This window comes from Pavona decussata, unplaced genomic scaffold, assembly GCF_977016875.1.
Source record: "Pavona decussata unplaced genomic scaffold, jaPavDecu1.1 SCAFFOLD_260, whole genome shotgun sequence".
NCBI classification, from domain to species: domain Eukaryota; kingdom Metazoa; phylum Cnidaria; class Anthozoa; order Scleractinia; family Agariciidae; genus Pavona; species Pavona decussata.
Genome location: NW_028145663.1, coordinates 1,293,367 through 1,317,954, shown reverse-complemented (window position 1 = coordinate 1,317,954; position 24,588 = coordinate 1,293,367). Strand labels below are relative to the sequence as shown.

General features: G+C 39.8%; 2 protein-coding genes and 1 pseudogene across 4 annotated transcripts in view; 2 read left to right on the top strand and 1 right to left on the bottom strand.

Moving 5' to 3' along the window:
- The window catches only part of LOC146456186 (uncharacterized), a 35,766-nt gene extending 11,802 nt beyond the window's left edge, over positions 1 to 23,964 (bottom strand). The window contains exon 1 of the mRNA XM_085093380.1: positions 23,871 to 23,964. The gene's annotated coding sequence lies outside the window, so the exon portion shown is untranslated. The remainder of the gene's footprint in view (positions 1 to 23,870) is intronic.
- On the top strand, positions 26 to 13,478 carry LOC146456188 (uncharacterized). Of its 3 annotated transcripts, none has more exons than XM_085093372.1 (7): positions 26 to 360; positions 1,582 to 2,200; positions 3,734 to 4,039; positions 5,090 to 5,200; positions 5,837 to 5,925; positions 6,864 to 6,948; positions 12,528 to 13,478. In XM_085093372.1, the coding sequence occupies exons 2-7, from the start codon at positions 1,615 to 1,617 to the stop codon at positions 12,731 to 12,733; spliced, it is 1,383 nt and encodes a 460-aa protein (XP_084949498.1). In that variant the 5' UTR covers positions 26 to 360; positions 1,582 to 1,614; the 3' UTR covers positions 12,734 to 13,478. The 3 variants fall into 3 exon arrangements, with proteins under 3 accessions (XP_084949498.1, XP_084949497.1, XP_084949496.1); XM_085093371.1 differs by having other exon boundaries at positions 27 to 363; positions 5,759 to 5,925; XM_085093370.1 differs by having other exon boundaries at positions 28 to 360; positions 5,759 to 5,925.
- Positions 21,486 to 22,207, top strand: LOC146456187 (uncharacterized; annotated as a pseudogene).
- Positions 23,965 to 24,588: the final 624 nt, after the last annotated feature.

The window sequence follows — 24,588 nt, the reverse complement described above, 5'->3', positions numbered from 1 at the left end:
CCAGATTTCGCTCATTCTAAATTTCAAGATGGCGGTTGTTTTTCCGAGAAATCTAAAAATGAAAGAGAGAGCACAATGGCCTATTGTGCAGGGAGAATGTTGTAGAGGTGACCAACCAAACGTCTTAACTTCAGGATACGAGACAGAACTGGACAGAACTGCAGAATACGGGGTTGTTGTTTTTTACAGCCAAGCAGCGTTGCATGTAAAGAGCTTAATGCTCATTGGTCCTGAATGACCTGAAGTCTCACCCGAGCGTTACGTCCGTCTAAAAGCTGCTAAAAGTCATTTGATGCTTTACTCTCGAACACATATGAAGCTAGAGGCTTCTCGCCGTAAGGACATTCAATCAACAAACAGGTAGTAATATGTTTCAAATCTGATTTATTTGCAAATATTTTCCAGTTATATAAGCTTATTATATTTCAAACAAAAAACTGCTTTTACTTTCGTTTTGGTGAGCGCACTTCCTCTACCCGCAAGTGCTGAAGTTATTCAAGTTGTATTGAACTCGAATCAGGTGTTAGGAGATGGATAATTTTAGCTCATATTTTCTAGCTACCCTCTAGGTTTGTAATTTTAACACAATTTTACACGGTTCAGTTTTCAGTGTTCGTCTTATTCCCATTTTCTGACTGTCTACAAAGTTGGTTTGTAGCCTTTCGGGGAAATCACATGAAGCTGACTATATGCTGGCAGTGAGGCAGTGAGGCTACAGTGTAGTCACTGCAGTCAGATGTGAGGATGTGCCACGTCCGTTCTTTTTATCCCCAAGAGATTAGATACCACCATTTCCTTGTGGTCATGCAATCAAGCAGAAGTCTTACTTTCTTACTTACTTACTTTCTTAGCATTCCCAAGGGGAAGCTGAATTCACCAATTATAGTCAACTCCCTTTATTGCGGACACTCCCGGGACAGCAAGTTAGTGTCCCTAACAGCGAGAGTCCATAAATTATAGCAGGAATTTATTTCAGTCACAAATCTGTAATTTATTTTTGCTGGGGATTTAGCTGCTGTCCGTATTATCAGGGTGTCCGTAATAGCGAGGTGTCCGCAACGCGAGAGTTGACTGTACATGTACCCAGTTTGTGATTTGACAGATCTTTAATTACCACCACACTGTGAAACTATTAAGTAAAATAATTTAGAACAACAACAAAAAGGGTAAGATGAAAACAAAATACACTAAGACAATAACAACATCTAGAGAAGAGTATACAGCTAAAAGAGATAAGAATATTGGACAAATGCTTCTGGCTTGTTTTTAGGGGGGAGATAATTAAGCAAGAACTGAAACTGATTCTTTTGACTGTCATTTAGATTAATTCGTCTATAAACAGAGTGCAAATATGTCCCACGTATGATCGCGCATGGGTGATACAACCCATTTGCAATTTGGGAATGTTAGATGCATAGGCATCTTTTTTCTTTCTTTCTTTTTCACAGATTTGAACACTAGATGTATAACCTCACTCTTGACAATCTGACACACTTAATGTCTACCAACTGAGACATTAAGGTAGTGGTTAGTTCCACATTTAAGGTTATATATTTATTTGTTTGTTTGTTTGTGTTTCAGGATCTAATTTAAAAGTGGAGGAATAAGTTAGAAATGCTTGGAGCTGAAGAAAAAAGATGGCTGGTGGTAGGAATTTGCCTGTCAAAGGTTCTCACACCAGTGCTAAGAAATGTCATCGCAGCAGATATGCAGCAGTTGTTCAAGAGGTCAATTTTACCACCTACCAACATCCATTCACAAACATTTACCTCCCATTCAAAAACCCTTACTCCATCTACACTCTCTCTCAATTATGCAAATATCAACAACAACGCATCTAAAGGTTCACCCCGGAATTATGATTACAGCGTTAGAGATGACGTTTCTTTGGCTAAACTGTTTGTGAAACCATTCATGGCAAGCTTCAGAGGTTTTGATGAGACTTTAGACTCGTCTGCTGCACTTTCTATTTTATGTGGCTCACCAAACTTTGTTCTTTATGGAATTGATATCTTTGCCACTGACGTACGAGCAGAAGTTCGTAATGAATGGGGCCATTGCAAGTTTGCTATCTGGACTGAAACCTACTACAACAGATGCTTTCAACTCATGGAAGATTTGATCCAACATTTGACTTATTATTTCCCTGTGTTCTCTGAGGGAGAGGTTTTGGAAGATTTAAAAGAATGGAAAAACAGAGGTATGATTGTGTTGTTTTTTGTAATAAGTTGCCTAATATCATCAGTCAGTGATAAAAAATATGTATGCTGCATGCACGATTCAGTCTCATAACGATAAGTAATCTTTTCATAAAGATACGGAATGCCCTAAACCAGGACGAACCATGTGAAGATTTAAAATGTTCTGTGGTTAAAAATTGTTTAAGATACAAGCTTTCAACTGTTTGAACTACATTTAACCTGTCGAAAACTGTTTATATTTGATAAAATCAATAAAATTACAAACTAATCAAATTGACAAATCGTTAGAAATTGAAAAGAATATGTTGTGAGTAATCAGTAATTATTGATATTTCAATATATTGACCATATCAATTTATCAAATTTATTGGCAATACATTTTTTCCTATTTCTACGATAGGAAAATAAGGAAAACACATGAATAGTCTTAACAAGACACTTCATGATTACATGTATCTTCCTGAAACATTGATAGATTAGTCATTATGATGCTTTTTCTATCTATGACATCATGAGAACCCCTTTTAAGTGATTCTTTGGTGGCTAAAAATATTGTCATTCCATACTGAACATCTTGAATTTAAGGGTGGCCTGATAGTCTGATACCAAATACTGAATGATATCATTCCTTGAAAAAATTATATTGATTCTTGCAAGAATATCAGCTGTTTTGGTCCCTTTTTTAGTGACCGCTCACTTGTATTGAATATTTGAAGGCTGTTTTAGTGCCGAAAACCAATGTTTTTCCGTGTCGCCTTGAGCTTGGAGGAAGTGTCACAAAATTAAAGTTGAATCACCCTTGCTGGAGTTGTGTGTTTTTTGTTTTAATTAATGTTTACAGACCATAAAGAGTGTTTTTAGAGTGTATGTGATACGTCACAGAAAAGTCTTGGATGATGACATCACAATATATCGGTACTGATGTAAAAAAATGCCAAATATCAGTAAATATTATTATTACTCATATATATCCGATTAATTTGAAACAACTGGCATTGGCCCACTCTCACCAAAATGATCTGTGATAACCTGTCATTTACACACCTAAAAGAAACTTTGAACATCCCCACCCATTCACATGTGAGTACACAACCCCACCCCCAGTAAAAATATATCATATTTTTGACAAGTCTGCCGTGGCACAGAGGACAGTTAACCCCCAGGGGGGTACTCAGGTAAAAAAATGTCACGGGGGGGGGGGGGGGGAGCCTAATATTTTGCACCCTAAAAAATACATGGTCAGGACCATATTGCGCACCAAAAAAAAATACAAGACTCTGGCTACATGCAGATTTATTCAAATCATGCTTTCGAATCTTGCGGGAACTTTGGCTTGAATTGCGTAAGAACTAGTAGCCTGGCGGAAATTCGAACCCAAAAAAATACAGGAGTTGAAAATTTTAGACCCAAAAAAATATGTCGGACCCCCCCGTCACGTTTATACCTGAGTATCCCCCCTGGGAGTAAACCTCTGCCTTCATTTACGTGTAGTTCACTGTTAGATATGAAGTTTCAATTCACAATTTTTATAGGCATTGAAATGTGCTTTGATCAATCAATCAACAATGATGTTCTAAAGCTTGTTCAAGATGAAATGGCCACACTAGTGAAGTCAGTTGAGGACAACAAAGAAACCTGGGTGCAGGATCATGAGGGATTACGAACCAACCTTCAGAACATACAACAGCTGTTTGGGATTGAAATAAAAAATCTTGAGGCTAAGCACACAGCTTTACAGAGTGGCTTACAGAGACTTGAAAGCCGACATGAACTTCTTGAAACAAAAGTCACTGGTCTGTCACAGGGAAAGGAAGATGAAAAGGACTTTTTTAAAAGTGGTCAGTTAACTGACGGTTTTCACCTCCCAGTAGGGTTCAATTACTCACTCACTCAATTTTTATACACTATACTAAAATACATCATCTAACAAATATTTTGCCAGAAATATTAAATGAGAGATTTTACAAGAGTTCTCATTGACAAGTAATAGCCACTCATTTAAATACTAATTTATTAAATAATTTTAGTAAATGTATGTGTTAGTGATGATGATGATGATAATAATATTGGAATGATAATAATAATGATAATAATAATTTTAATAATAATGATAATAATAATAATAATTAATTATAATTATAATTAATAACAATAATAAAATATAAAAAATTATTAGTGTGCCGCCCCTGAAAACATGTGGCAACAGATGTTAGTTTACGATGCGGTGCAATGTGCAGTTCCAGAAAAAATTCATACCCACCCCGTGGAATGTCATCGGAAATTCCTAGGGGGAGGGGATCTTAAGAGCCAAAATTTTCAAAGTAAAGTATGTAGCGAAACTGGAATTTCAGGGTTGGAGGGTGCAAAACAAAAAACCTGTAGGGGGAGTATGGATATTTTCTGGAACTGCGCAATAGAATACATACAAGTCTTCTGTATCAAAACAAAATCATTTCATATAGCTGATTTGAGCATCATATTGCATATTTAATTACATCATCACCATGAATAAAATAAAATATTAATGGCATTAGATATAAGTTACTATATCCATTGTTCGATTTATAAAATTATTAATCAGTTTATATGCAAAATCAATGGTCAATTGAAAATTATCACAAAACCATGTGTCATTGATTTATCACCAATTTCCAATATTGGTATATTGATTGATTAATGTTGTTACTGGTTGATATCAATTACCATCAATTATCAATTTTATTGATTTAACACACCCAGGTATTGTGAATACCTAGTACTTAGGTCTTTTGAACACAACAATGAAAAACAAGTGCACCCATCCCCAGTTCCCTGATGTTTTTCCAGTTGATAACTGGTTGAGTCATGTGCCAAAAAAAATTCTTTCTTTTTCATTCCCTTTGTTGCAGGGCTCCTTTGGATAGTTTCTCTGGCTGTAATTTTTGTTTTGTTCTATCTTATAATGCTTTCTGAAAGTAATCCTCTAGGAGTGGTACTTGGCTATTGGTATAACCAACAAGGTAATGCAAAAGGACTCATTATGAGTTGATCAGTTTTGTTTTATATATTATAAGTATAAATATGTATTGAACCACTGTCAAAAATTTAAGTGAAACCCTTGTAGTTCAACTCGAATTTACAAAGTAAAATTTTACGTGCAGGTTACTAGTAACTATGGTTCTACAATTAATTACTATCTGTAGAGCACCCCTGTAGAGTACCGTAAAGCATAAATTCTTTGTTGGGAGTTTTATCAAATCCAGAATGGTGATGTTAGGCATTCTGTGGGAAAGAGCGAAAACTATGTTTTGCAATTTGAGATGACTAAAGTTGTCTGCTGTGAACTTAAACTTTCAGTTTCCAAAAACACTTTATTTTCTGCATGAATAATTCATAGAAAGAATAAAGAAACGTAATCTTGTCAAGGTGCAACAAGTTTCATGGGAGACATTTCACTATTAAACTTCAACTTGCACTACAATCAGAGCAAAAAATTTAACCTCAAGGATCATCTTAGAAGTCTGTTGTAGGCAACATCTTTGTGGTTAATTCAACATTGTTCATTTTTGGTTTCACAGGACCCCATTCCAAGATGGTTTCTGCAGTTGTTCTGCTTGTTTTTCTTTTGATTTTTCTATATGAACACTACACCAAAGGATCCATGCTTCGTTACTGGTATTGCCAGAGAGGTAGCTTAAAAGGAGGCCGTACTCTGTCATTTGTTTACACTACACATGACCACCAGGTAATACTTAACCCTTTAACCCCTAATATCAAAGCACAAATTCTCCTATCTTGTCCTCATACTTTTCTTATAAAAGTATTGAGGAGAAGTTATTAAAATATCAAGAAAATTCACCTTGGGTGATTATGTCCTTAATTCTTGTGACCTCAGGGTTTGAATAAGCATTAATGTGACAAGGAGAAATTTGATGCTGATCACTGGTAGGGCCTTAAGGGTTGTTAACCCTGTCTAGATAAAGGGTTACCTGGCGGTACCTCCATAACACTAAACTAGGGACAGTTAAGACAGGAGACAGGATGGGGGACTGGGGATTGTACAAACTCGTACCCAGAGTACTCAGGCTCTTTGGCCAGCGGTTGTTTGCCAGGAGAGACTCTGGAGAATTCCAAAAAATTTAAATTTTTTCGATTGGCTGCCCCGCAACTGTTGCATTGTTTTACTAACCGCAGAAATCCTGCGGTAATAAAATTCCAGTATTCCAGAGTCTCTCCTGGCTACAAACTGCTGGCCAAAGAGCTTGGGGACTCTGGGTATGAGATTGGGGATAGAACAGCTGTGATGTTAATACAGGAATACTACTTTAATTTTGCAGTTTCTCTATTCCTCATTTGTTTTATTCTGATCATTCAACAATCACATAATTTCAAATTTCAACCACACAGTTTTCTTCCTCTCCACACGAAAAACAGCTGAGGAATAAAGAAATCGTGAGACTAGCATTCCTGTATTGACATCAGAGCCCTACTACTACTGGGGAAGAAAAATTAACAAGGATTTTTTATTGCTATTATTTTTTTTTTTTTTTTCATACGAGAACAGCGTGAAGATTTGATCAAGCAAAAAAAAATCTTTCTGATGCCTACTTCAACTAACTTGCCTTTAACTTTCTAGTGTGTGATTTATTTATTCATTCATTTTTTTATTTTATTTTATTTCAGACACCAAAAGTAAATGGACTTGAATTCAGTTGGGAGAATTTAAAAAAGAAACTGGACCTAAACTTTGAACCTCGTGATGTGCCAGGTATTTCAAATGATTTTTCTTGAAGAAATTCATCAGGCTAGATAAGTGAACAGTCGATTTAAAAGTTCTTACAACATAGCCAGTCTTATATTAATGTCTTATTAATGCTGACAGTTTCGATGACTGTCAGCCATCTTTATCAAAACTTGAAAAGCATGAAAAGTGTCAGAAGCCTTAAATAGGCTTTTGAAGGTGTTGATTATTGCGATAAATGCGCAAAGTCACTCTGTAGACGCCCGCTCCCCCCTGGTTTGGGGGTGGAGATCACTTGTGTCCATATGGGAGAAAGCTGATAGGCTCCCTCGTCCCTGTTCATAGTAGGAGTGTTCGATCTAATACATATGCTTTCTTTAATCCATCGCTTAAACTTGTCGCCGTCCTGCTCAACTATTTCACTTGCTTCCCAATTCATAATATGATTGTTCTGACAGACGTGGTCTGTTATGGCTGATTTATGGTGTTCATTGGTAGAAGCTCTGCGGGTGGTTCTTGTGAAATTTCTGTTAGAGATCTTTTCTGCTTCCTTTCTGTGTTCTGTGACCCTGGTTCGCAGCTGTCTCCCTGTTTCACCGATATATACCTTTTCGCATTGGCTGCATGGAATTTTGTACACCACTCCAGCCTTTTTGTGCTTCTCCACTTTGTCCTTCGGGTGAACTAAAACCTGTCTGAGGGTGGTTTGAGGTTTAATCACTGTGGCTACCCTGTGTTTGGTGAATATGCGTTGTATTTTCTCTGTGAATGAACGGACATATGGGACAGTCACCACTGCTCTTGATTTTTCTTGAGCTTTATTTTTCTTGGATTTATCTTTTCTAATAGCTTTCTTGCTGTTCATTTGCTCTTTGACCTTCTTTATCGCCCAATCCGGGTAACCACATGTATGGAGGGCTGTTCTTATGTGTTCTTCCTCTTGTTTACGGTCTTCTTCCTCCGTGACAATGCTGTCACTTCTTTCCAATAACGTCCGTATGACAGCAAGTTTGTGCTGAAGTGGATGATGCGATTGAAACGACAGGTACTGGTCTGTGTGTGTGGCTTTCCTGTAAACCAGTAGTTTGATGGATCCGTCCTCCCTCCTGGTAATAAGGGTGTCCAGAAATGGGATCTGGGCATTTTTCTCTGGTTCGTGCGTGAATTTGATGCTGTTTGTTTTGTCAATTCCATTAAGATGATCTGTCAGAGCCTCCACCTTTCCCCTCTTAATGATTTCTAGGATGTCATCCACATATCGTTTCCATAGCTTAGGTTTACAGTCGTTGGGAGCAGTGGCGATGGCCTGTTGTTCAAGCCATTCCATAAAAAAGTTAGCCAGGATCGGGGATACTGGGCTGCCCATGGCTGTGCCGAACTTCTGTTTGAATAATTGTCCTCTGAAACTGAAGTATGTGGTGGTGGCAATAAATTCTGTGAGATCCATTATATCCTCAACCTCTAGGTTTGTTCTTTTCTTTAGATCTTGATCTTGATCTAAGCGTTGTCTTATGATGGTTAATGTCTCCTGTATAGGGGTCTTGGTAAATAGTGACACAACATCGTGGGAGTTGAAGATGTCTTCTTGTTCTAATGTGACTGAGGATAATTCTTCAGCAAGGTCTTTGGAATTTTTGACATGATGTTCCGTAGTGCCAACCAGAGGTCCCAGGAGGTCAGCTAGGGCTCTAGATGTATTGTAACCAATCGATCCTGTGTAATCCACAATAGGTCTCAAAGGGTTGTTAGCCTTGTGGATTTTTGGTGTGCAGTACAATCTAGGTGTGGCCTCAGATGTAGGGTACAAGTATTTGTACTGATCTTCCGTTATCTTGCCATCCTTTTTTAACTTGGTCAGCTTTTCGATCAGCTTTCTCTTATAAGAACTGGTTGGATCGGCCTGCAATTTCTCATAAGTGTGAGCGTCATTCAACATGGTGTTGACTTTTTCCTCATACTCGGTCTTATCCATGACTACTGTGGCTCTTCCCTTGTCTGCTGGCAGTATCATGATGGAATCCTCCTGTTTCAGTGACCGAAGTGCCGTTTTTTCTCCTTTCGAAACGTTGCTTTTCGGGACCTTTGATGACTTGATCGCTCCGACTATTTCTGTTCTCAGTTGGGTTGCTTCGTTGGTAGGGAGCGATTTGCAAGCCAGTTCCGTAGCTACTATGATGTCGTTTGTGGGAATGCGGTACGGTGTTATTGCAAAATTTAAACCTTTTGACAGAACACTTGTTTGATCCTGGTTAAGTTTATATTTGGAAAGATTGACAACCCACCGTTTTATCTGTGTACCACTAAGGTCTGGTTCCGAAGGATTATTTTTCTTCGGCTTCGAGATTAAGCTTGCAAGCTTGTCTTGCTGTCTGCATTTTGATTGTTTATGCACACTCTCGTGAACTCTTGTTAGGTGCGTGTTTAATTGTTGTTGGACGTCGCTTGGGAATCGCTCCGTTAGCCGTCGCTTCTTGTCTCGTAGATCACTTATTTTCTGGTTTGTTAGCCGAATCCTCTCTCGAAGAAGGTTCTTACTGGCTTTCTCTACAATGTTTCTTGTAAACAGCGAGGTCAAAGATTTTTTCTTTGCCTCCTGTGGTCTCTCATTTCCTTACTAGAGCTGTGAATTGAACGCTAAGTGAGAAATTCATGGGTTCACTTTAGAATCCTTCGATGTTCACTACAGAGTTCATTCTATGATCCATCCGATTTGTGTCCTTAGTGCTAGCGGCACCACAGGGAGTCCACAAAAAATGTGAAAAAGAAATAAATCAATAAATTATCGACTTACATTGTTCGTTTCTTGTGGTGTTCTATAGTGTTCATTTGCATACACTGACTATACTAGATATATATAGAATATTGAGTAGAGCTCAGATCCGCTCGCTCACAACTCAGTACACGACATTAGTGCTGTCACATAAATTGTATGCAAATGAACACTTTATGAAACCACAGGAAACGAACAACGTAAGTCTATAATTTATTAATTTATTTCTTTTACACAACCTATGTGGACTCCCTGTGGCGGCACAACATTCATTTGTATTCTTCATATTCACATTGCTGCAATAACAGTGGTAATACGGAAGAGTGTTTTGTTTCCAACATAAAACGTAAGCTTAGATACCATAAAATGTGTTCGGTTCGTGGACTGTTCAAGTAGACTTATAATCTTACTTATATTGTACGGGGAATTGATCTGTCGGTAGCCTGTCGGTAAACTGTCGGTTAGCTGTCAGTCCACTGTCGGCCGGCAATTTACCGACAGTCAGTTTGTGGAGCTCTTCTTCAAAATTACCGTTACCATAATCACCCATGACTTGCTCCCGTCTGTCCTCCTAGCTAGGTCGGTAGAGCAATGGACGATCAAATCCGGACGTTTGATTCCCTCCGAGGTCAAAGATTCTTTTCTTTGCTGCATGCATGCGATCTCCCATTTCTTACTAGGGCTTACCCTCAGTAGGAAATCCATTGGTTCACTTTGGCACTTTAACATACACTTCAGAGTAAATTCTCTGGGCCCGGTTGTTCGAAAGGCAATAACGCTAATCCCCGATTAAAAATCAACCGAGGTTTTCATCTCATGCAACAAAATGTTTTGAAAAGCTAATTTTAAGCTAATGGTAAAGAAAAGTCTAAGTCAAAACTGAGGCACAAAAATCTTTTTGAAGAATCTTATTGATTAGTAATTTGTTATTTTCTAATTTTCGGAGTCGAGTGGCGAAGAAAGCGAAAACGTAAGGATTAAAGCGCGTGGATATAGGATAAGAGAAGAGGAGTTAGCTTGAACATGGTGCATTCCGTTTCGTCTGATTAGCGCTAGCGAGGGTGACAGTTGTGCAAGAAATCATGAACCTTTGGAAGGTTTGTCACACGAGCAGCACGCGCATGAATTTAACTCCGCATGATGTAGATGGTAGGCATCGAAATCGCGAATGCGAAATCGAAACAGAAAAGTATTGTGAGGTTTTGCAGCTTTCTTTGGGACCTTCGCAAGACGCTGCAGAATGCTCAGAAAATTCAAAGAATTCCAAAGATTCGAAGTGCAGACCTCACCGCAAGCAACGCGAATGTTTTACAGAAGAAGAATGGTCATGTCGAATCGAACGATCGATCGCAAGTGCACGCTGAGGAACTGAGGAGAAAAGAGAGACAGTTTCTGACTTAATGAACGCTTGGAATAATAGGACAGCAGAGGTGCTCGATGTTTAGGTGAATAGGATCCATTAACCCGTTTGAACTCTCCCTTCAGAATACCCGTCCCACCAACTATCTAACTTAAAAAACTGCAAAACCTGCTAACGCAGTCCCGCACTCATCTAATTTGCATCCACTACGGGACTGCGGACCGCGGTAGCACTCCAGTTTATACATTCTTCGTTCTTTAATCCATCCACTATACGGGACTTTGGACCGCGGTAGCACTCCAGTTTAATACATTCTTCGTTCTTTAATCCATCCAGTACTGGACTGTTGAGCGCGGTAGCACGGACCACGGGTTTCAGAGTAATGCACCTTGCGAGTGGACGGGTATTCTGCAATTGCTCCGAACTTTCAAAGGTCATCTTTAAGAAATGCCGAAACCCACGTTTGAGAAAACTGCTGCTCTTTAGCTTTTATTTTAATGTCCCCGTCTAAACAACAATAAAATCGTACGTGTGACTGGCATCAAACTTTAAACAAAACCAAAGAACGATACCGAAACCACAACAGATTCTTCCGAAACGCCAACAGACGCAATGCAACGGAACTATTTGAATAATATATGGACCCTGAAGGACCGGCAAACAAAACATTTCTAATTAAATGGAAAGTACTCAAAAAGTGCAAACCTGATAATAACACTAACAAGAAATGTAACCTATGTCTTCACGAAAAGTTTATTTCCGTAGAAAAGATCTTAGTAGCCTGAACAAACGCAATGAATTACCAAGTTCAAACCCCCACAGAAATAGGTATGTACTCAAAACCTCTCGAATAACGTAAAGTAACCGTTTGTATCATGGCACATGAATTGTATCACGCCACGAGCATTAGTATTTTATCGCCCAGCAAACGCTTGTTTTAAATCACCAGTTCGAATGATTTCACTAATCCATGCCCTCATATTAATAGATATGTACCAAAAACCTCTTGTATAACGTAACGTAACGTAACGTAACCGTTTGTATCATGGCACGTGAATTCTATCACGGCATGTGGAATTGTATTTTATCGCCTAGCAGCTGCTTGCTTTAAATCGCCAGTTTTTGATTACTATATATAGCCAGCTTTTGAATCTTTACGGTCATTCGTTGAAGTTGCGTGATGAGTGTGGTCAGCTCCTGACCATATACGAAACAGAGCTGTAGCAATAAAACGATGAATCACTTCTGAAGCCTGAACTATTTTTTCATGAGTGTATATCTCTATATCTATCGATTTTGGGGAGTTAACGATGCTGGAAGTCATCGCTGCTAAAAGATTGTAGGCTTACGCACCACGCAGTCAAATATGGCCCGAGTATAAGCTGATAACAGCTTCTGGTCTTATCTTAGTGCACAGAGTTCTCAAGCAGATCATAGAGCCTTGCACGTGACATTTCATTTTTTTCTATGTTTCAGGAACTCACTACTATATCAACACAGATCGTTATGCATACGGCGGTTGGATACCTGCTCGTTCGTTACTGGATAACACGCCTCAGGTGCGAGGTGCTGAAGTGTTTGCTGTCAATGCTGACTGCACTACAGTATACTACGAACAAGATGGAACTTGGAGACCCTACATAAGTGCAAGGAATATACGCTGCATTTCTCCAAATACATAATAATTAAGGTTGTTTCCTTGGATACTGCTGACTGCACTACAGTATACTAGGAACAAGATGGAACTTGGAGACCCTACATAAGTGCAAGGAATATACACTGTATTTCTCCAAATACATAATAATTAAGGGTTGTTTCCATGGATACCGCTATATTTTAGACCTGTCATGAGTTCATCCGGGTTCTCTCCCGTGACCCTGTATTGGTTTAAGATATACCAGACCATAATCTCATGCAGGTAAAGGCGCCTTCGCACGGCAAACAAAAGTTGACAAACTCGAATTTGCATGTTTGAACTCCGCAACAACAGTTGGCAAACTGTTGGCGACAAATAGAACTTGTCTCTCTTTTTGCCAATTTTTTCGCCAACGTTTCTGTTGGCAAACACATATTTCCCACCAGGTGGAATGTTTTGGTGTTTGTAATCTCACTCACACCATCATATATAGTCATAATAGCAACTTTATTGAAAGTCGAAAAACGTAGGGAGTGATCGCCCAGTCTCCCGAGCCAGAGGCTCACGTAAAAAACGCTGGACTAAGAACAATGTCTAGACCTATACAACAATTAGTAGGAACACAGGGTCAGTAGGACATAGGATCAGTAGGAACACAGGATCAGTTGGAACGTAGGATCGGTAGGAACGTAGGATCAGTAGGAACACAGGATCAGTAGGAACGTAGGATCGGTAGGAACGTAGGATCAGTAGGAACACAGGATCAGTAGGACATAGGATCAGTAGGAACACAGGATCAGTAGGAACGTAGGATGGGTAGGAACGTAGGATCAGTAGGAACACAGGGTCAGTAGGACATAGGATCAGTAGGAACACAGGATCAGTTGGAACGTAGGATCGGTAGGAACGTAGGATCAGTAGGAACACAGGATCAGTAGGAACGTAGGATCAGTAGGAACACAGGATCAGTAGGACATAGGATCAGTAGGAACACAGGATCAGTAGGAACGTAGGATGGGTAGGAACGTAGGATCAGTAGGAACACAGGGTCAGTAGGACATAGGATCAGTAGGAACACAGGATCAGTTGGAACGTAGGATCGGTAGGAACGTAGGATCAGTAGGAACACAGGATCAGTAGGAACGTAGGATCGGTAGGAACGTAGGATCAGTAGGAACACAGGGTCAGTAGGACATAGGATCAGTAGGAACACAGGATCAGTTGGAACGTAGGATCGGTAGGAACACAGGATCAGTAGGAACGTAGGATCAGAAGGAACCTCAGTACGCAATAGAGTTTTTCATATAGTAGCTACTAGAAAAAGGAATGGCTAGAATATTCGCATTTCTTAGATTATGTGTGGTTGAGCGACTCTTTGTTATGAATTCCATACATGGTGGTGCGAACTGAGAATTTATCATAAGGGTGGCTAGTCTAACTTTATAGATATCAGAGAGCTTGGACCAGTGGGTTAGCTGGCGAACATTACTTGAGGGTGTGTCCTTTGGTAGGTTATATATGAGTCTCGCAGCGCGACAGTGTATTGCCTCCAGGGTTGCAAAGCTCCGCGGCTTATTTGCACCCTCCTCCCCCCCCCCCCCCCCCGCCCAAATAGGTAGTGCGTAAGTTATAGATGGTAAAATAACCTTATTATACGGATCCAAAACCATGGATCTGGGCAAGAAGCGACTTCGCTTCAGAATAGATAACTTATTTACAAAGACTTTTTTGAGATCTGATAAGTGCTTGGTCCATGTGAGTTTATCGTCTACATTAATCCCTAATAATCTAGTGTAAGGCACCCAGTTGATAGTGCTGCCATTAAAAGCCAAGCTTGGTAAAGGCCCAGTGAATTTCTTTCTCTTGAGGATCATTCCTTCGCATTTCTTGGGTTGAGGGATCAGAGAATTTTGTTAACACCATGTAGTTTAATCCGCGAGGGCCATGTTAAGCTTAACTATGACCTCGTCCACTGAATCACCAATGCAGTAAATTGTTGTATCGTCCGCGTATATGAAAGTCGTTGCAGACTTGATAGCTCCTGGTAGGTCATAAGTGTATAGCGAGAAAAGTGTTGGGCCCAGGACACTCCCCTGCGGGATACCACCTGTAACCTTTGCTTTATCTGAGGGAGTTCCGTTTACAACCGTATACTGCATTCTATCCGTAAGGTATCCGTAAGTATGCAAGCGGCCACTGGCCGTAACAGTTTTAGAACGGCCAACCTAAAAACTGACGGACTGGGGACTGTCTTGGTGGTCGATAGAAGCAATGTGTTCTATAAGCTTCTTCCATTTCGCGCAACCGCATGAGGGCCTCCAGAATTACGATGTCACTATAGAAAATGTACCGTCAGCATTTCACCGCAAGAGCGCCTATCAGTTGTGTCTCTCGAGAGCTTTTCAATAAGATGCTTAATGAGTCACCTGACAAGGACGAACATGCAATTACCCAAGAGGGGGACGATGATTAGTAATGAGACTAAACATTTCACGCCAGAGATATCGATAAAGGGAGTAAAGGACCTAAATAGCCATTATTTCAAATGATAGCCTTAACCATTATTTCGTCATACCCAGATTTCGGACTGTTGCTTATGGCAAACATAGCCTGATCTACCTTGGCCCTGCCATTTGGTCCAAAGTCGATATATCTATTCGATTGTCTGAATCACTGGGCTCTTTCAAAAAGTGTATTAAACTTGTGAATTTCGCAAGCCTGCTAGACAGCACTGGTAAAGACTGTTTTTTATGTAACAACTAATAACCGATTTTACGTGTGCACGTACATTTTATGTATTTTATTGATTATTAGATTATTTTATTCTTTGCTCACAAAAGAAAAAATGCCACTGTTTACTTCAATCTACTGGGAATTCTAACCATTGAGAATGCATTCAAACTCAAGGTTGCCATTTTCACGCTCAAAATAATAAATGATCAAATATGTCCTGTTTTTGCAAACTCTATTTCCACAGCATCCTCTCGGCACTCGTACAATACCCGATTTTATTATATGGCTGGCTCCGCAAGCGGGCAAGATGAGTCAAATCCTGCGCTGTGATTGGCTACCCGAGCGGGCCAGATGGAGCTATCTTGCCCGCTCGGGATTACCCGTTGCCCGTCCGCTTGGCATCGAAAGTTTAATCCCAACAACAATGCAATCCTTTCTTCGATTTTCTCGTTGTTACATTTCGCGTTAAAGAAGTTGTTACATTTTGCCTGAGAAAGTTGTTACATTTCGTGTTAAAGAAATTGTTACATTTTACGTCAGAAGTTGTTACCTTTCGGGTTAATGTTACATTTTGCGTGAAAAGTTGTTACATTTCGCGTTAATGTTACATTTTGCGGCGTAACACTCCCACTTTTTTTTTTCGGGAGAGCACTTCCTTTTCTGATTCTTTACAAAGTAACAAAAAAACCCTGTACGTGGGGAGTTGCAGTTATTTCGCTTTTACTATTCGCATGGTATTGAATTGTTGCATAAATACAGTGTGCGAAACTGAGAAATAGCCTTCTTTAAAGTTAATTCTACTGGTAGGAACGACATAGTAAGCAAAAATCTATTCAGTAGGCTTGCTTACGCTGAAATAAACAGAATTATCTTCGATAGAATTCTCCATTTTTCTCAAATTTTTGCTGAATCCAAAATCGCCCTAGATGACTAAAGTTCCTAGAAATACCACGATCTGTGATACGCTTTATCTTTCGAACTCGGTGACCCCCCGTTTTTTTACTTCTTTGACAAAAGCTGATCATTGTCTAATAGCAGTCAAAGTTTAAAAGTAATCTGTACGTAAGAAGATTTTGGGCACGAACGTCTTTAAGGTGAAAATTGTAATGATCAGGTAAAATATATAAAATTTAAGTTTGTGAAATTTTAGCAAGCGATGAAGGTGGCATGAACGACATAATTGATATTTTTATTTCAACAACACCGGAAAATTGGTAATGTGACTAACGTTGAAGTTGCGAATCAACAGTAATTAAAATCGCTCACTCCAGCAATTGTGACACATTAAAGCTTTGATGTTATATTATATTTACTACCTATTAAAGGTTTTGCATTGGTAGTGTTGTGTTATACTATTGTTTATTTTATGTTTATTCTTAATTAATTTCATACAATATGGTTCAAGTCAATATGGTTCAAGTCAATGTAGGTGTGTGGCAAAAGGGACAATGGATTCGGCCGGCAATTTGACTCCATGTTTTCCATGATGATGAACGAGGAAGGCATTATTCTAGCTTGGCAACTGACCAGAGGCACTGGCTTCAGTAGAGTAAAAAGTTTACTCGTGGGACTCCCAAAACAGTTTAATAAGCGTCGGGTGATCATCCGAGGATTTTCTATTGACAACCGCTGCTCCTGGGCTGTTGCTATTTGGACTCATTCCGGTCAAACTTGATTTGTTTCATGCAGTGCAACGGATAGCCAGTAAAATTAAAAAAAAGACAACCCCTTAGAAGAAAGTGTCTCAATTCTTTTCGTTTAGTTTTTCGTCACTCTGGTGATATAGAGAAAGAACGAAAACAACCAACACCTTCACGCCAAGTGATGCTGGAAAACTTGGCTCGGTTTCGGGAAAACTGGACAAATGTTGGACTTTCGGGAGACAAAGTACTCTCAGACAAGGCCCATAAAGAATTGGATAAGTTAAAAATGCACATTGAGAAAGGTTGTTTGGAAAATATACCTCCAAAGGCTGGAACAAGCAGGCAAGAGTCGATGCATAAAAGCCTTCATAAGAGTGTAGAGAAGAGAAGGGTGGGAGTTAGAGTAGCCGTGGCAAGTATAGAGACTTTTTTATACAGGTGGAACGAACGGCGGCCCTCGGACAAGATTGGATCATCAACAGTACCCTCAGTCACGTATTAATAATAATAATAATAATAATAATCTTTATTGAGGAAATCAATGTCACTAATAAGTGATTTACAAAAGAGTCCTCTATAGATATTAGACTCTATAGATATTCACGAGGACCAAGAAGTGTATGGCACTGGAGAACTTCAAACCAAATGCAGCGAGGAAGAATTGGAAGATAGCCCTGAGCCAGGTCCCTGCTATGAAAGTAATTCGAATAGCAGCAGTAGTGAAGATGAGAGCAATGAAAATGACGGCAACACTTTTGAAAAAATCAGCGAGGAAGATGCTTACCAACGAGTTCTAGACTACGCCCTATATATGTAGAGCTTGGCTCAGAGCCTGCAAGCGAAATGCCAGGCACCTACAATGCAAGTCAATCTGTCTCAGTTTACTGGGAGAAGCCTCGTATTATTTCCTCGCACGTTCGTGATACCAGGCCGGACGCGGAAGACTGCAAGGATAGGTTGAGGAAAGTTTTAAAGACGTTTAGAATTATTCCGTTACCAATGCCAGGTGATGGCAACTGCTTTTTCCGCTGTATCTCTGAAAATGTAAGTTCAATTCTGAAATCAGATAACTGTAACCTCGCATCTCATCTGCAATCTCTCGGGCTTAGCCAGCATGTGACAAAATAAGCGTTCTCAGGCAGTTGATAGTAGAGGAATTCACAGGTCCAAATAGCCATGTCTACGAGCCATTCCTTGTAACATCGACCAATACGTACGATGAAGAAGCGCGGAAATTTAAAGACCCTGGACACTTTGATTCAGAACTAGGTAACCGTGTTCCTCTGGCGATGAGTAATATATTACAAATATCCCTTGTAATTTTTACCTCAATGGAAAACTACCCTATTTCTCATGTTATTCCAAGAACTCGCGTGTTGTCTGAGGTTCCCGTTTGCCTCGCTTATGTTCATAGTGGTAGCGGACACTATAACTTGGTCCCTGAACAAAAGATGACAGACACCGTTCTACCGATTACTGCAAACACTCACGAGGAGACGGACGAGCGAGTATCTAATACGGTAATCTTACCAAATCAATCAGACAAAGATGAAACTCGATGTTCGTGTTGTCGTGGAGCGGCTGGAAAGACCAGGATCAACGAGTTCTGCAAAATACACAAATCACGCTGTCCATGCTTCCGCGCCCTCCAGAGTTGCAACAATTTCTGTTCGTGCCGTTCGTGCGTTAACCCCTTTGGCAGAAATATACAGGAGAGAGACAAACTAGAACCACTCCCACGAAAAAGAGCCAAACAAGATTTTCAACGAGATGTAACAGATCAAGACTATATGGATAAGAGAGTAGAAGAACCCATAACTCCAACTTGGTTGGAAGATGAATATTTTGTCTTTGATGCTTTGCTTTTGTACCTACTAAACACAAATCAAGTTGTTTCGACAAGCAAGGTCTTTTCAGGCTACCACAGGATTGTGCAGTTTTGCAGTGAATTGGAACACCGACAGCTTTTTCTGCACCCTAAATCATTGTCAGCTGTATCAAAGATAGTAGAAGAAACAAAAACTAAATTATAAATTGATGAGGAGTTCTTTAAAATGCAAATCAAATACAACTGGTTTTTTGACTAAGCTCTTCAAATCCGCCAATTAAAGTACATAAATAGACAGTGAATCAGACACCGTCAAAATTTAGGAGTAACATATATGGGTTTGGATACTCGTATTCCTTCGTAAAGTGGCTGTGCGTGAACTGCAAAATGTTAGCAAAATATACAGTGATGACAATTTTAGTGTGCTTTGCAAGTGAACGTGCAGTATTTCAGATCAGTTCGTTTCAGTTAAAGTATTGCCGTAATTTTTTAATGGTCATAGAAGAAAAGTGAGAAAAGGAAATGCTACTGTTAAACTATTGTTGTAGATTGAGGTGTATTGATCTACGCGCAATGAATGCAGCGTTAGCGTTATTCACATTTTAAGAAAATCACTGACAAGTCAATTTGCATTGGTTAACTGGACCTGATGTGCCGTGATCACGCAATGGAGTTCTGATTGTAAACATTTTTCACAAGATTGGTAACCGAAGTAACCTATTTGTAAATTTGGGTTTTAATGAAAACGTTTCATTTCTTTCCAATAATTTTGAACCGGTAGGGTAACTGCTGATTTTCATATTTCGAACAACGTAAAACAAATGAACCACGCCTATTAATTTTGTCGTTATTATTAATACACAAGTACATGCATGGAAATGGGAATGCTTTGCTAAAGTTGTCGTCGTTGAGTTGCAATAGTGTGTAACAGTGCGTAATGGTGCAGCATGTTCAAGTTATAGGCTTAGTTTATCTATTTCTTACGTTGTCTTATCTCTCAAACTGAAGCAAAGAACTAAGTAAATTTTTTTGATTTACTGATCCTATGTTCCTACCGTTCTTACAGTTTCTATTGTCTTCTCTATTCCTACTGTTCCTTTCCTACTGTTTGTATCTTGATCCTGTGTTTTTATATTAATCCTACCAGGGCCCGCGCAGTAAGTTTTCAATTTGGGAGGCTAAAGCCGAACGTATAAGCGTAAACCAAAGAGGGATATCGGGGCATGCTTCCTCGGAAAATTTTGATTTTAATTCTTCTATAAAATGGGGAAAATACATAAAAAAACAAACGAGACTTTTAATTTCATTTGCCCAGTGCTGTTTCTATTTTACAAAAGCTGATAAACATTTGTCATCCGATCTTTAAAATCACTATCATTGAAATTAAACCTCCTCCATTGTACAAATTTTACTACTGATATCAACCTTTAAACAACCCAGAAATTCAACGATTTTAACTGAATTAAAGTTAACTCAACGCTGCACAAATGATGCATCAAGCCGAATAGAGATTATAGCAAAACGGCACAGCCCATTAAGAGATAAATGAGAAGCAGTGGCTAAAATTTACTGTATATCAAATTATTTAAAGACACCAAACTATTCTCTCACTGTTACTTTTTATTTTTACTGCAATATCGTTGGGAAGGGTAAGAACAAGTAAAGATAAACGATAAAAAGGAACAACGTTTCGGGGTCGTCATGACGCCATTATCAAGTTCGAAGTGATAGAAATAATTGAAGTCAATGTCAGAAATAGTTGACCAAAAAATTGACATAATGTCTGAATATATAATGTCACGTAAATAGTTTAGCTTGAATTGAGTCCGATTGGATATTGAGAGATGGTGTTAACTCTCTAATTAGCAACATTTCGTAAACTAAGCAATCGAACTTATTCATGCACTTCTTAAGGACAGAAAAATTTCTGTCAAGGTCTTTAGGGACATTACGGTGTTCATTAAGAAGGTGCTTGCCAATGGAAGAAGATTGGTATTTATGCTCGACCACGCGCTGGTGTAAATGCCGAAGTGTAAACCCTACGTAACTTGCATCACACAAGTCACATTGATATTTATAAACAACACAATTCTGATTTACAATAGATGGTTTTCTCTCCTTTATCTTTAGTTCTTGTTGGATTTTGTTACCAACAAAAATCGTTTAGATGACTGTGTCAATCTTCTGGCTAAGATCTTTGAGCTGTTTGTGTACCAGGTCAGCAGAAGCCTGATCTTTGAAAGGCAGGACTATTCGGACAGTTGGACTGTCTCTTGGGGCAGGTACGCACGATCAAGCATGGTTCTCAAAAGCCCTCGTTTATAGCGCATATCGACGTGACTTTGGTAGTGAAGCAAAAGACTCGTGTTAGTAGGTTTTATGTAGACCTTGGTCTCAATTTGGGGAGCTCTGTTAAGGAGCTGCATTCCAAGAAAGGGTAGCAGACCATTAACCTCTGTTTCCATGGTGAACTTCACAGATGTGTGGCAGTTGTTAAGAACCTGGAGAAAATTAGCCGCTGATTTTGTGTCCGGCATTATTGTCAGAGTATCGTCGACGTACCTCTTGTAAAAAGCTTGCTTGATCGTGATCGCATGCTTGATCGTGCGTATCGCTTATCATCGTGTTGGTCGTACTTCTCTGAAGAATGTGACCGTTCGAAAGCTGTGTTCACCCGATTGAAATACCCACAGCAACTTATCAACACCACCGTTAGGAGTTTTGTAGCCTCTAAGGCTGAAGGCACTCAACCAATACCTGCCCCAAGAGACAGTCCAACTGTCCGAATAGTCCTGCCTTTCAAAGATCAGGCTTCTGCTGACCTGGTACAAAAACAGCTCAAAGATCTTAGCCAGAAGATTGACACAGTCATCTAAACGATTTTTGTTGGTAACAAAATCCAACAAGAACTAAAGATAAAGGAGAGAAAACCATCTATTGTAAATCAGAATTGTGTTGTTTATAAATATCAATGTGACTTGTGTGATGCAAGTTACGTAGGGTTTACACTTCGGCATTTACACCAGCGCGTGGTCGAGCATAAATACCAATCTTCTTCCATTGGCAAGTACCTTCTTAATGAACACCGTAATGTCCCTAAAGACCTTGACAGAAATTTTTCTGTCCTTAAGAAGTGCATGAATAAGTTTGATTGCTTAGTTTACGAAATGTTGCTAATTAGAGAGTTAACACCATCTCTCAATATCCAATCGGACTCAATTCAAGCTAAACTATTTACGTGACATTATATATTCAGACATTATGTCAATTTTTTGGTCAACTATTTCTGACATTGACTTCAATTATTTCTATCACTTCGAACTTGATAATGGCGTCATGACGACCCCAAAACGTTGTTCCTTTTTATCGTTTATCTTTACTTGTCTATGTATAACCAAACCTTTACTTATAAGGGTAAGAACGGGGCAAAAAGTCCTCAACCCCTCCCTCTGGTAGGTCCCTGCCTGTCTACAGATCCTTCTCTTCCCGTTGTTTCTCATCTTGTGTTCGTACTCATCCTACTGATCCTGTGTTCCTACTGATATTGTGTTCCTGCTGATCCTGTGTTCCTACTGATCCTGTGTTTCTACTGATCCTGTGTTTCTACTGATCCTGTGTTCCTACTGATCCTACCTTCCTACTAATCCTGTGTTCCTGCTGATCCTTCGTTCCTACTGATCCTGTGTTCCTACTGATCCTACCTTCCTACTAATCCTGTGTTCCTACTGATCCTACGTTCCTACTTATCCTACGTTTCTCCTGATCCTGTGTTCCAACTGATACTACGTTCCTGCTGATCCTGTGTTCCTACTGATCCTACGTTCCTACTGATCCTGTGTTACTACTGATCCTGTGTTCCTGCTGATCCTGTGTTCCTACTGATCCTGTGTTCCTACTGATCCTGTGTTCCTACTGATCCTACGTTCCTACTGATCCTGTGTTACTACTGATCCTGTGTTCCTACTGATCCTGTGTTCCAACTGATCCTGTGTTCCTACTGATCCTGTGTTCCTGCTGATCCTGTGTTCCTGCTAATCCTGCGTTCCTGCTAATCCTGCGTTCCTGCTAATCCTGTGTCCCAACTGATCCTGTGTTACTACTGATCCTGTGTTACTACTGATCCTGTGTTCCTACTGATCCTGTGTTCCTACTGATCCTGTGTTCCTGCTGATCCTGTGTTCCTACTGATCCTGTGTTCCTACTGATCCTACGTTCCTACTGATCCTGTGTTCCTACTGATCCTGTGTTCCTGCCGCTCCTGTGTTGCTACTGATCCTGTGTTCCTGCAGATCCTGTGTTCCTACTGATCCTACGTTCCAACTGATCCTGTGTTCCTACTGATCCTGTGTTCCTGCTGATCCTGTGTTCCTGCTGATCCTGTGTTCCTACTGATCCTGTGTTCCTGCTGATCCTGTGTTCCTACTGATCCTGTGTTCCTACTGATCATACGTTCCTACCGATCCTGTGTTCCTGCTAATCCTGTGTTCCTACTGATCCTGTGTTCCTACTGATCCTGTATTCCTACTGATCCTGTGTTCCTACTGATCCTGTGTTTCTACTGATCCTGTGTTCCTACTGATCCTACGTTCCTACTGATCCTGTGTTCCTACTGATCCTGTGTTCCTACTGATCCTGTATTCCTACTGATCCTGTGTTCCTACTGATCCTACGTTCCTGCAGATCCTACGTTCCTACTGATCCTGTGTTCCTACTGATCCTGTGTTCCTACTGATCCTACTTTCCTACTGATCCTGTATATCTACTGATCCTACGTTCCTATCGATCCTGGACCGCTCGTCTTTCGTTGCCCTTTCTTCTTAATGACGTCAGTCACGTGGTGGTACACTAACAATGAGCCGCTTTTTCTATACCAGTGACATGAAGCATTTGAATTGTGTCAAGTCCAAGCAACAACCGTGGACGATAATCCTGCTGGTATACGTTGGATCAATTGTTGATCTGATCGGCTTAACAAAGACAAATGATAAAAGAAGCAGAGACCGATACAACGTAGAATTACGGTTTAAAGGTTACTATATTTCGGCTGGCCAAACCAGCCTTCTTCAGGTATAAAACTAAATTGATTGACAGTATAAAATATGAAGCGAATGAAATAATAATAACAAAGAATAAAAAAAAATAAAAGAAAAAAGCTAGTACATTTCTTCGCGAATATTAAGGCCATGTGGAGAAAGTGTTCTGCCTTTTGAGATTAAAAAGGCTTCCCTGGCCTTACGTATTGAGTCTCGGTTAGAGTAGACTTTTTCTATGGGGATTAACTGCATGTCGTTAGCGGTGTGGTTAGGAGCGGTGAGGAAGTGTTCTGCGGCTGTGGTGGGTTTAGATTTAGTGTTAGGGTTATCTATGGTGCGGCGGTGTTCATTAAAGCGGTCTTTTAAGCGTCGTTTAGTCTCTCCTATGTATTGTAAATTACAGCGGTTACATTGGATCATGTAGATTATATTTTTAGTTTCACAGGTCAGGTTAGATTTGATAGGGCGCGTTTCACCAGTGGAAAAGAAGGTGTAATTAGTGAGACCATCGGAAATGTATGGGCAAGTGGCACAATTTTTACCGCAACGATAGGAGCCGGAAGGGAGTTGTGGGTGGGGATTAGTCGAGTTAGAAGAAAGTTTAGCCGAAACCAGTAAGTCGCGTAGGTTAGGAGATCGTCTGAAGGCCACAACAGGCAAATTT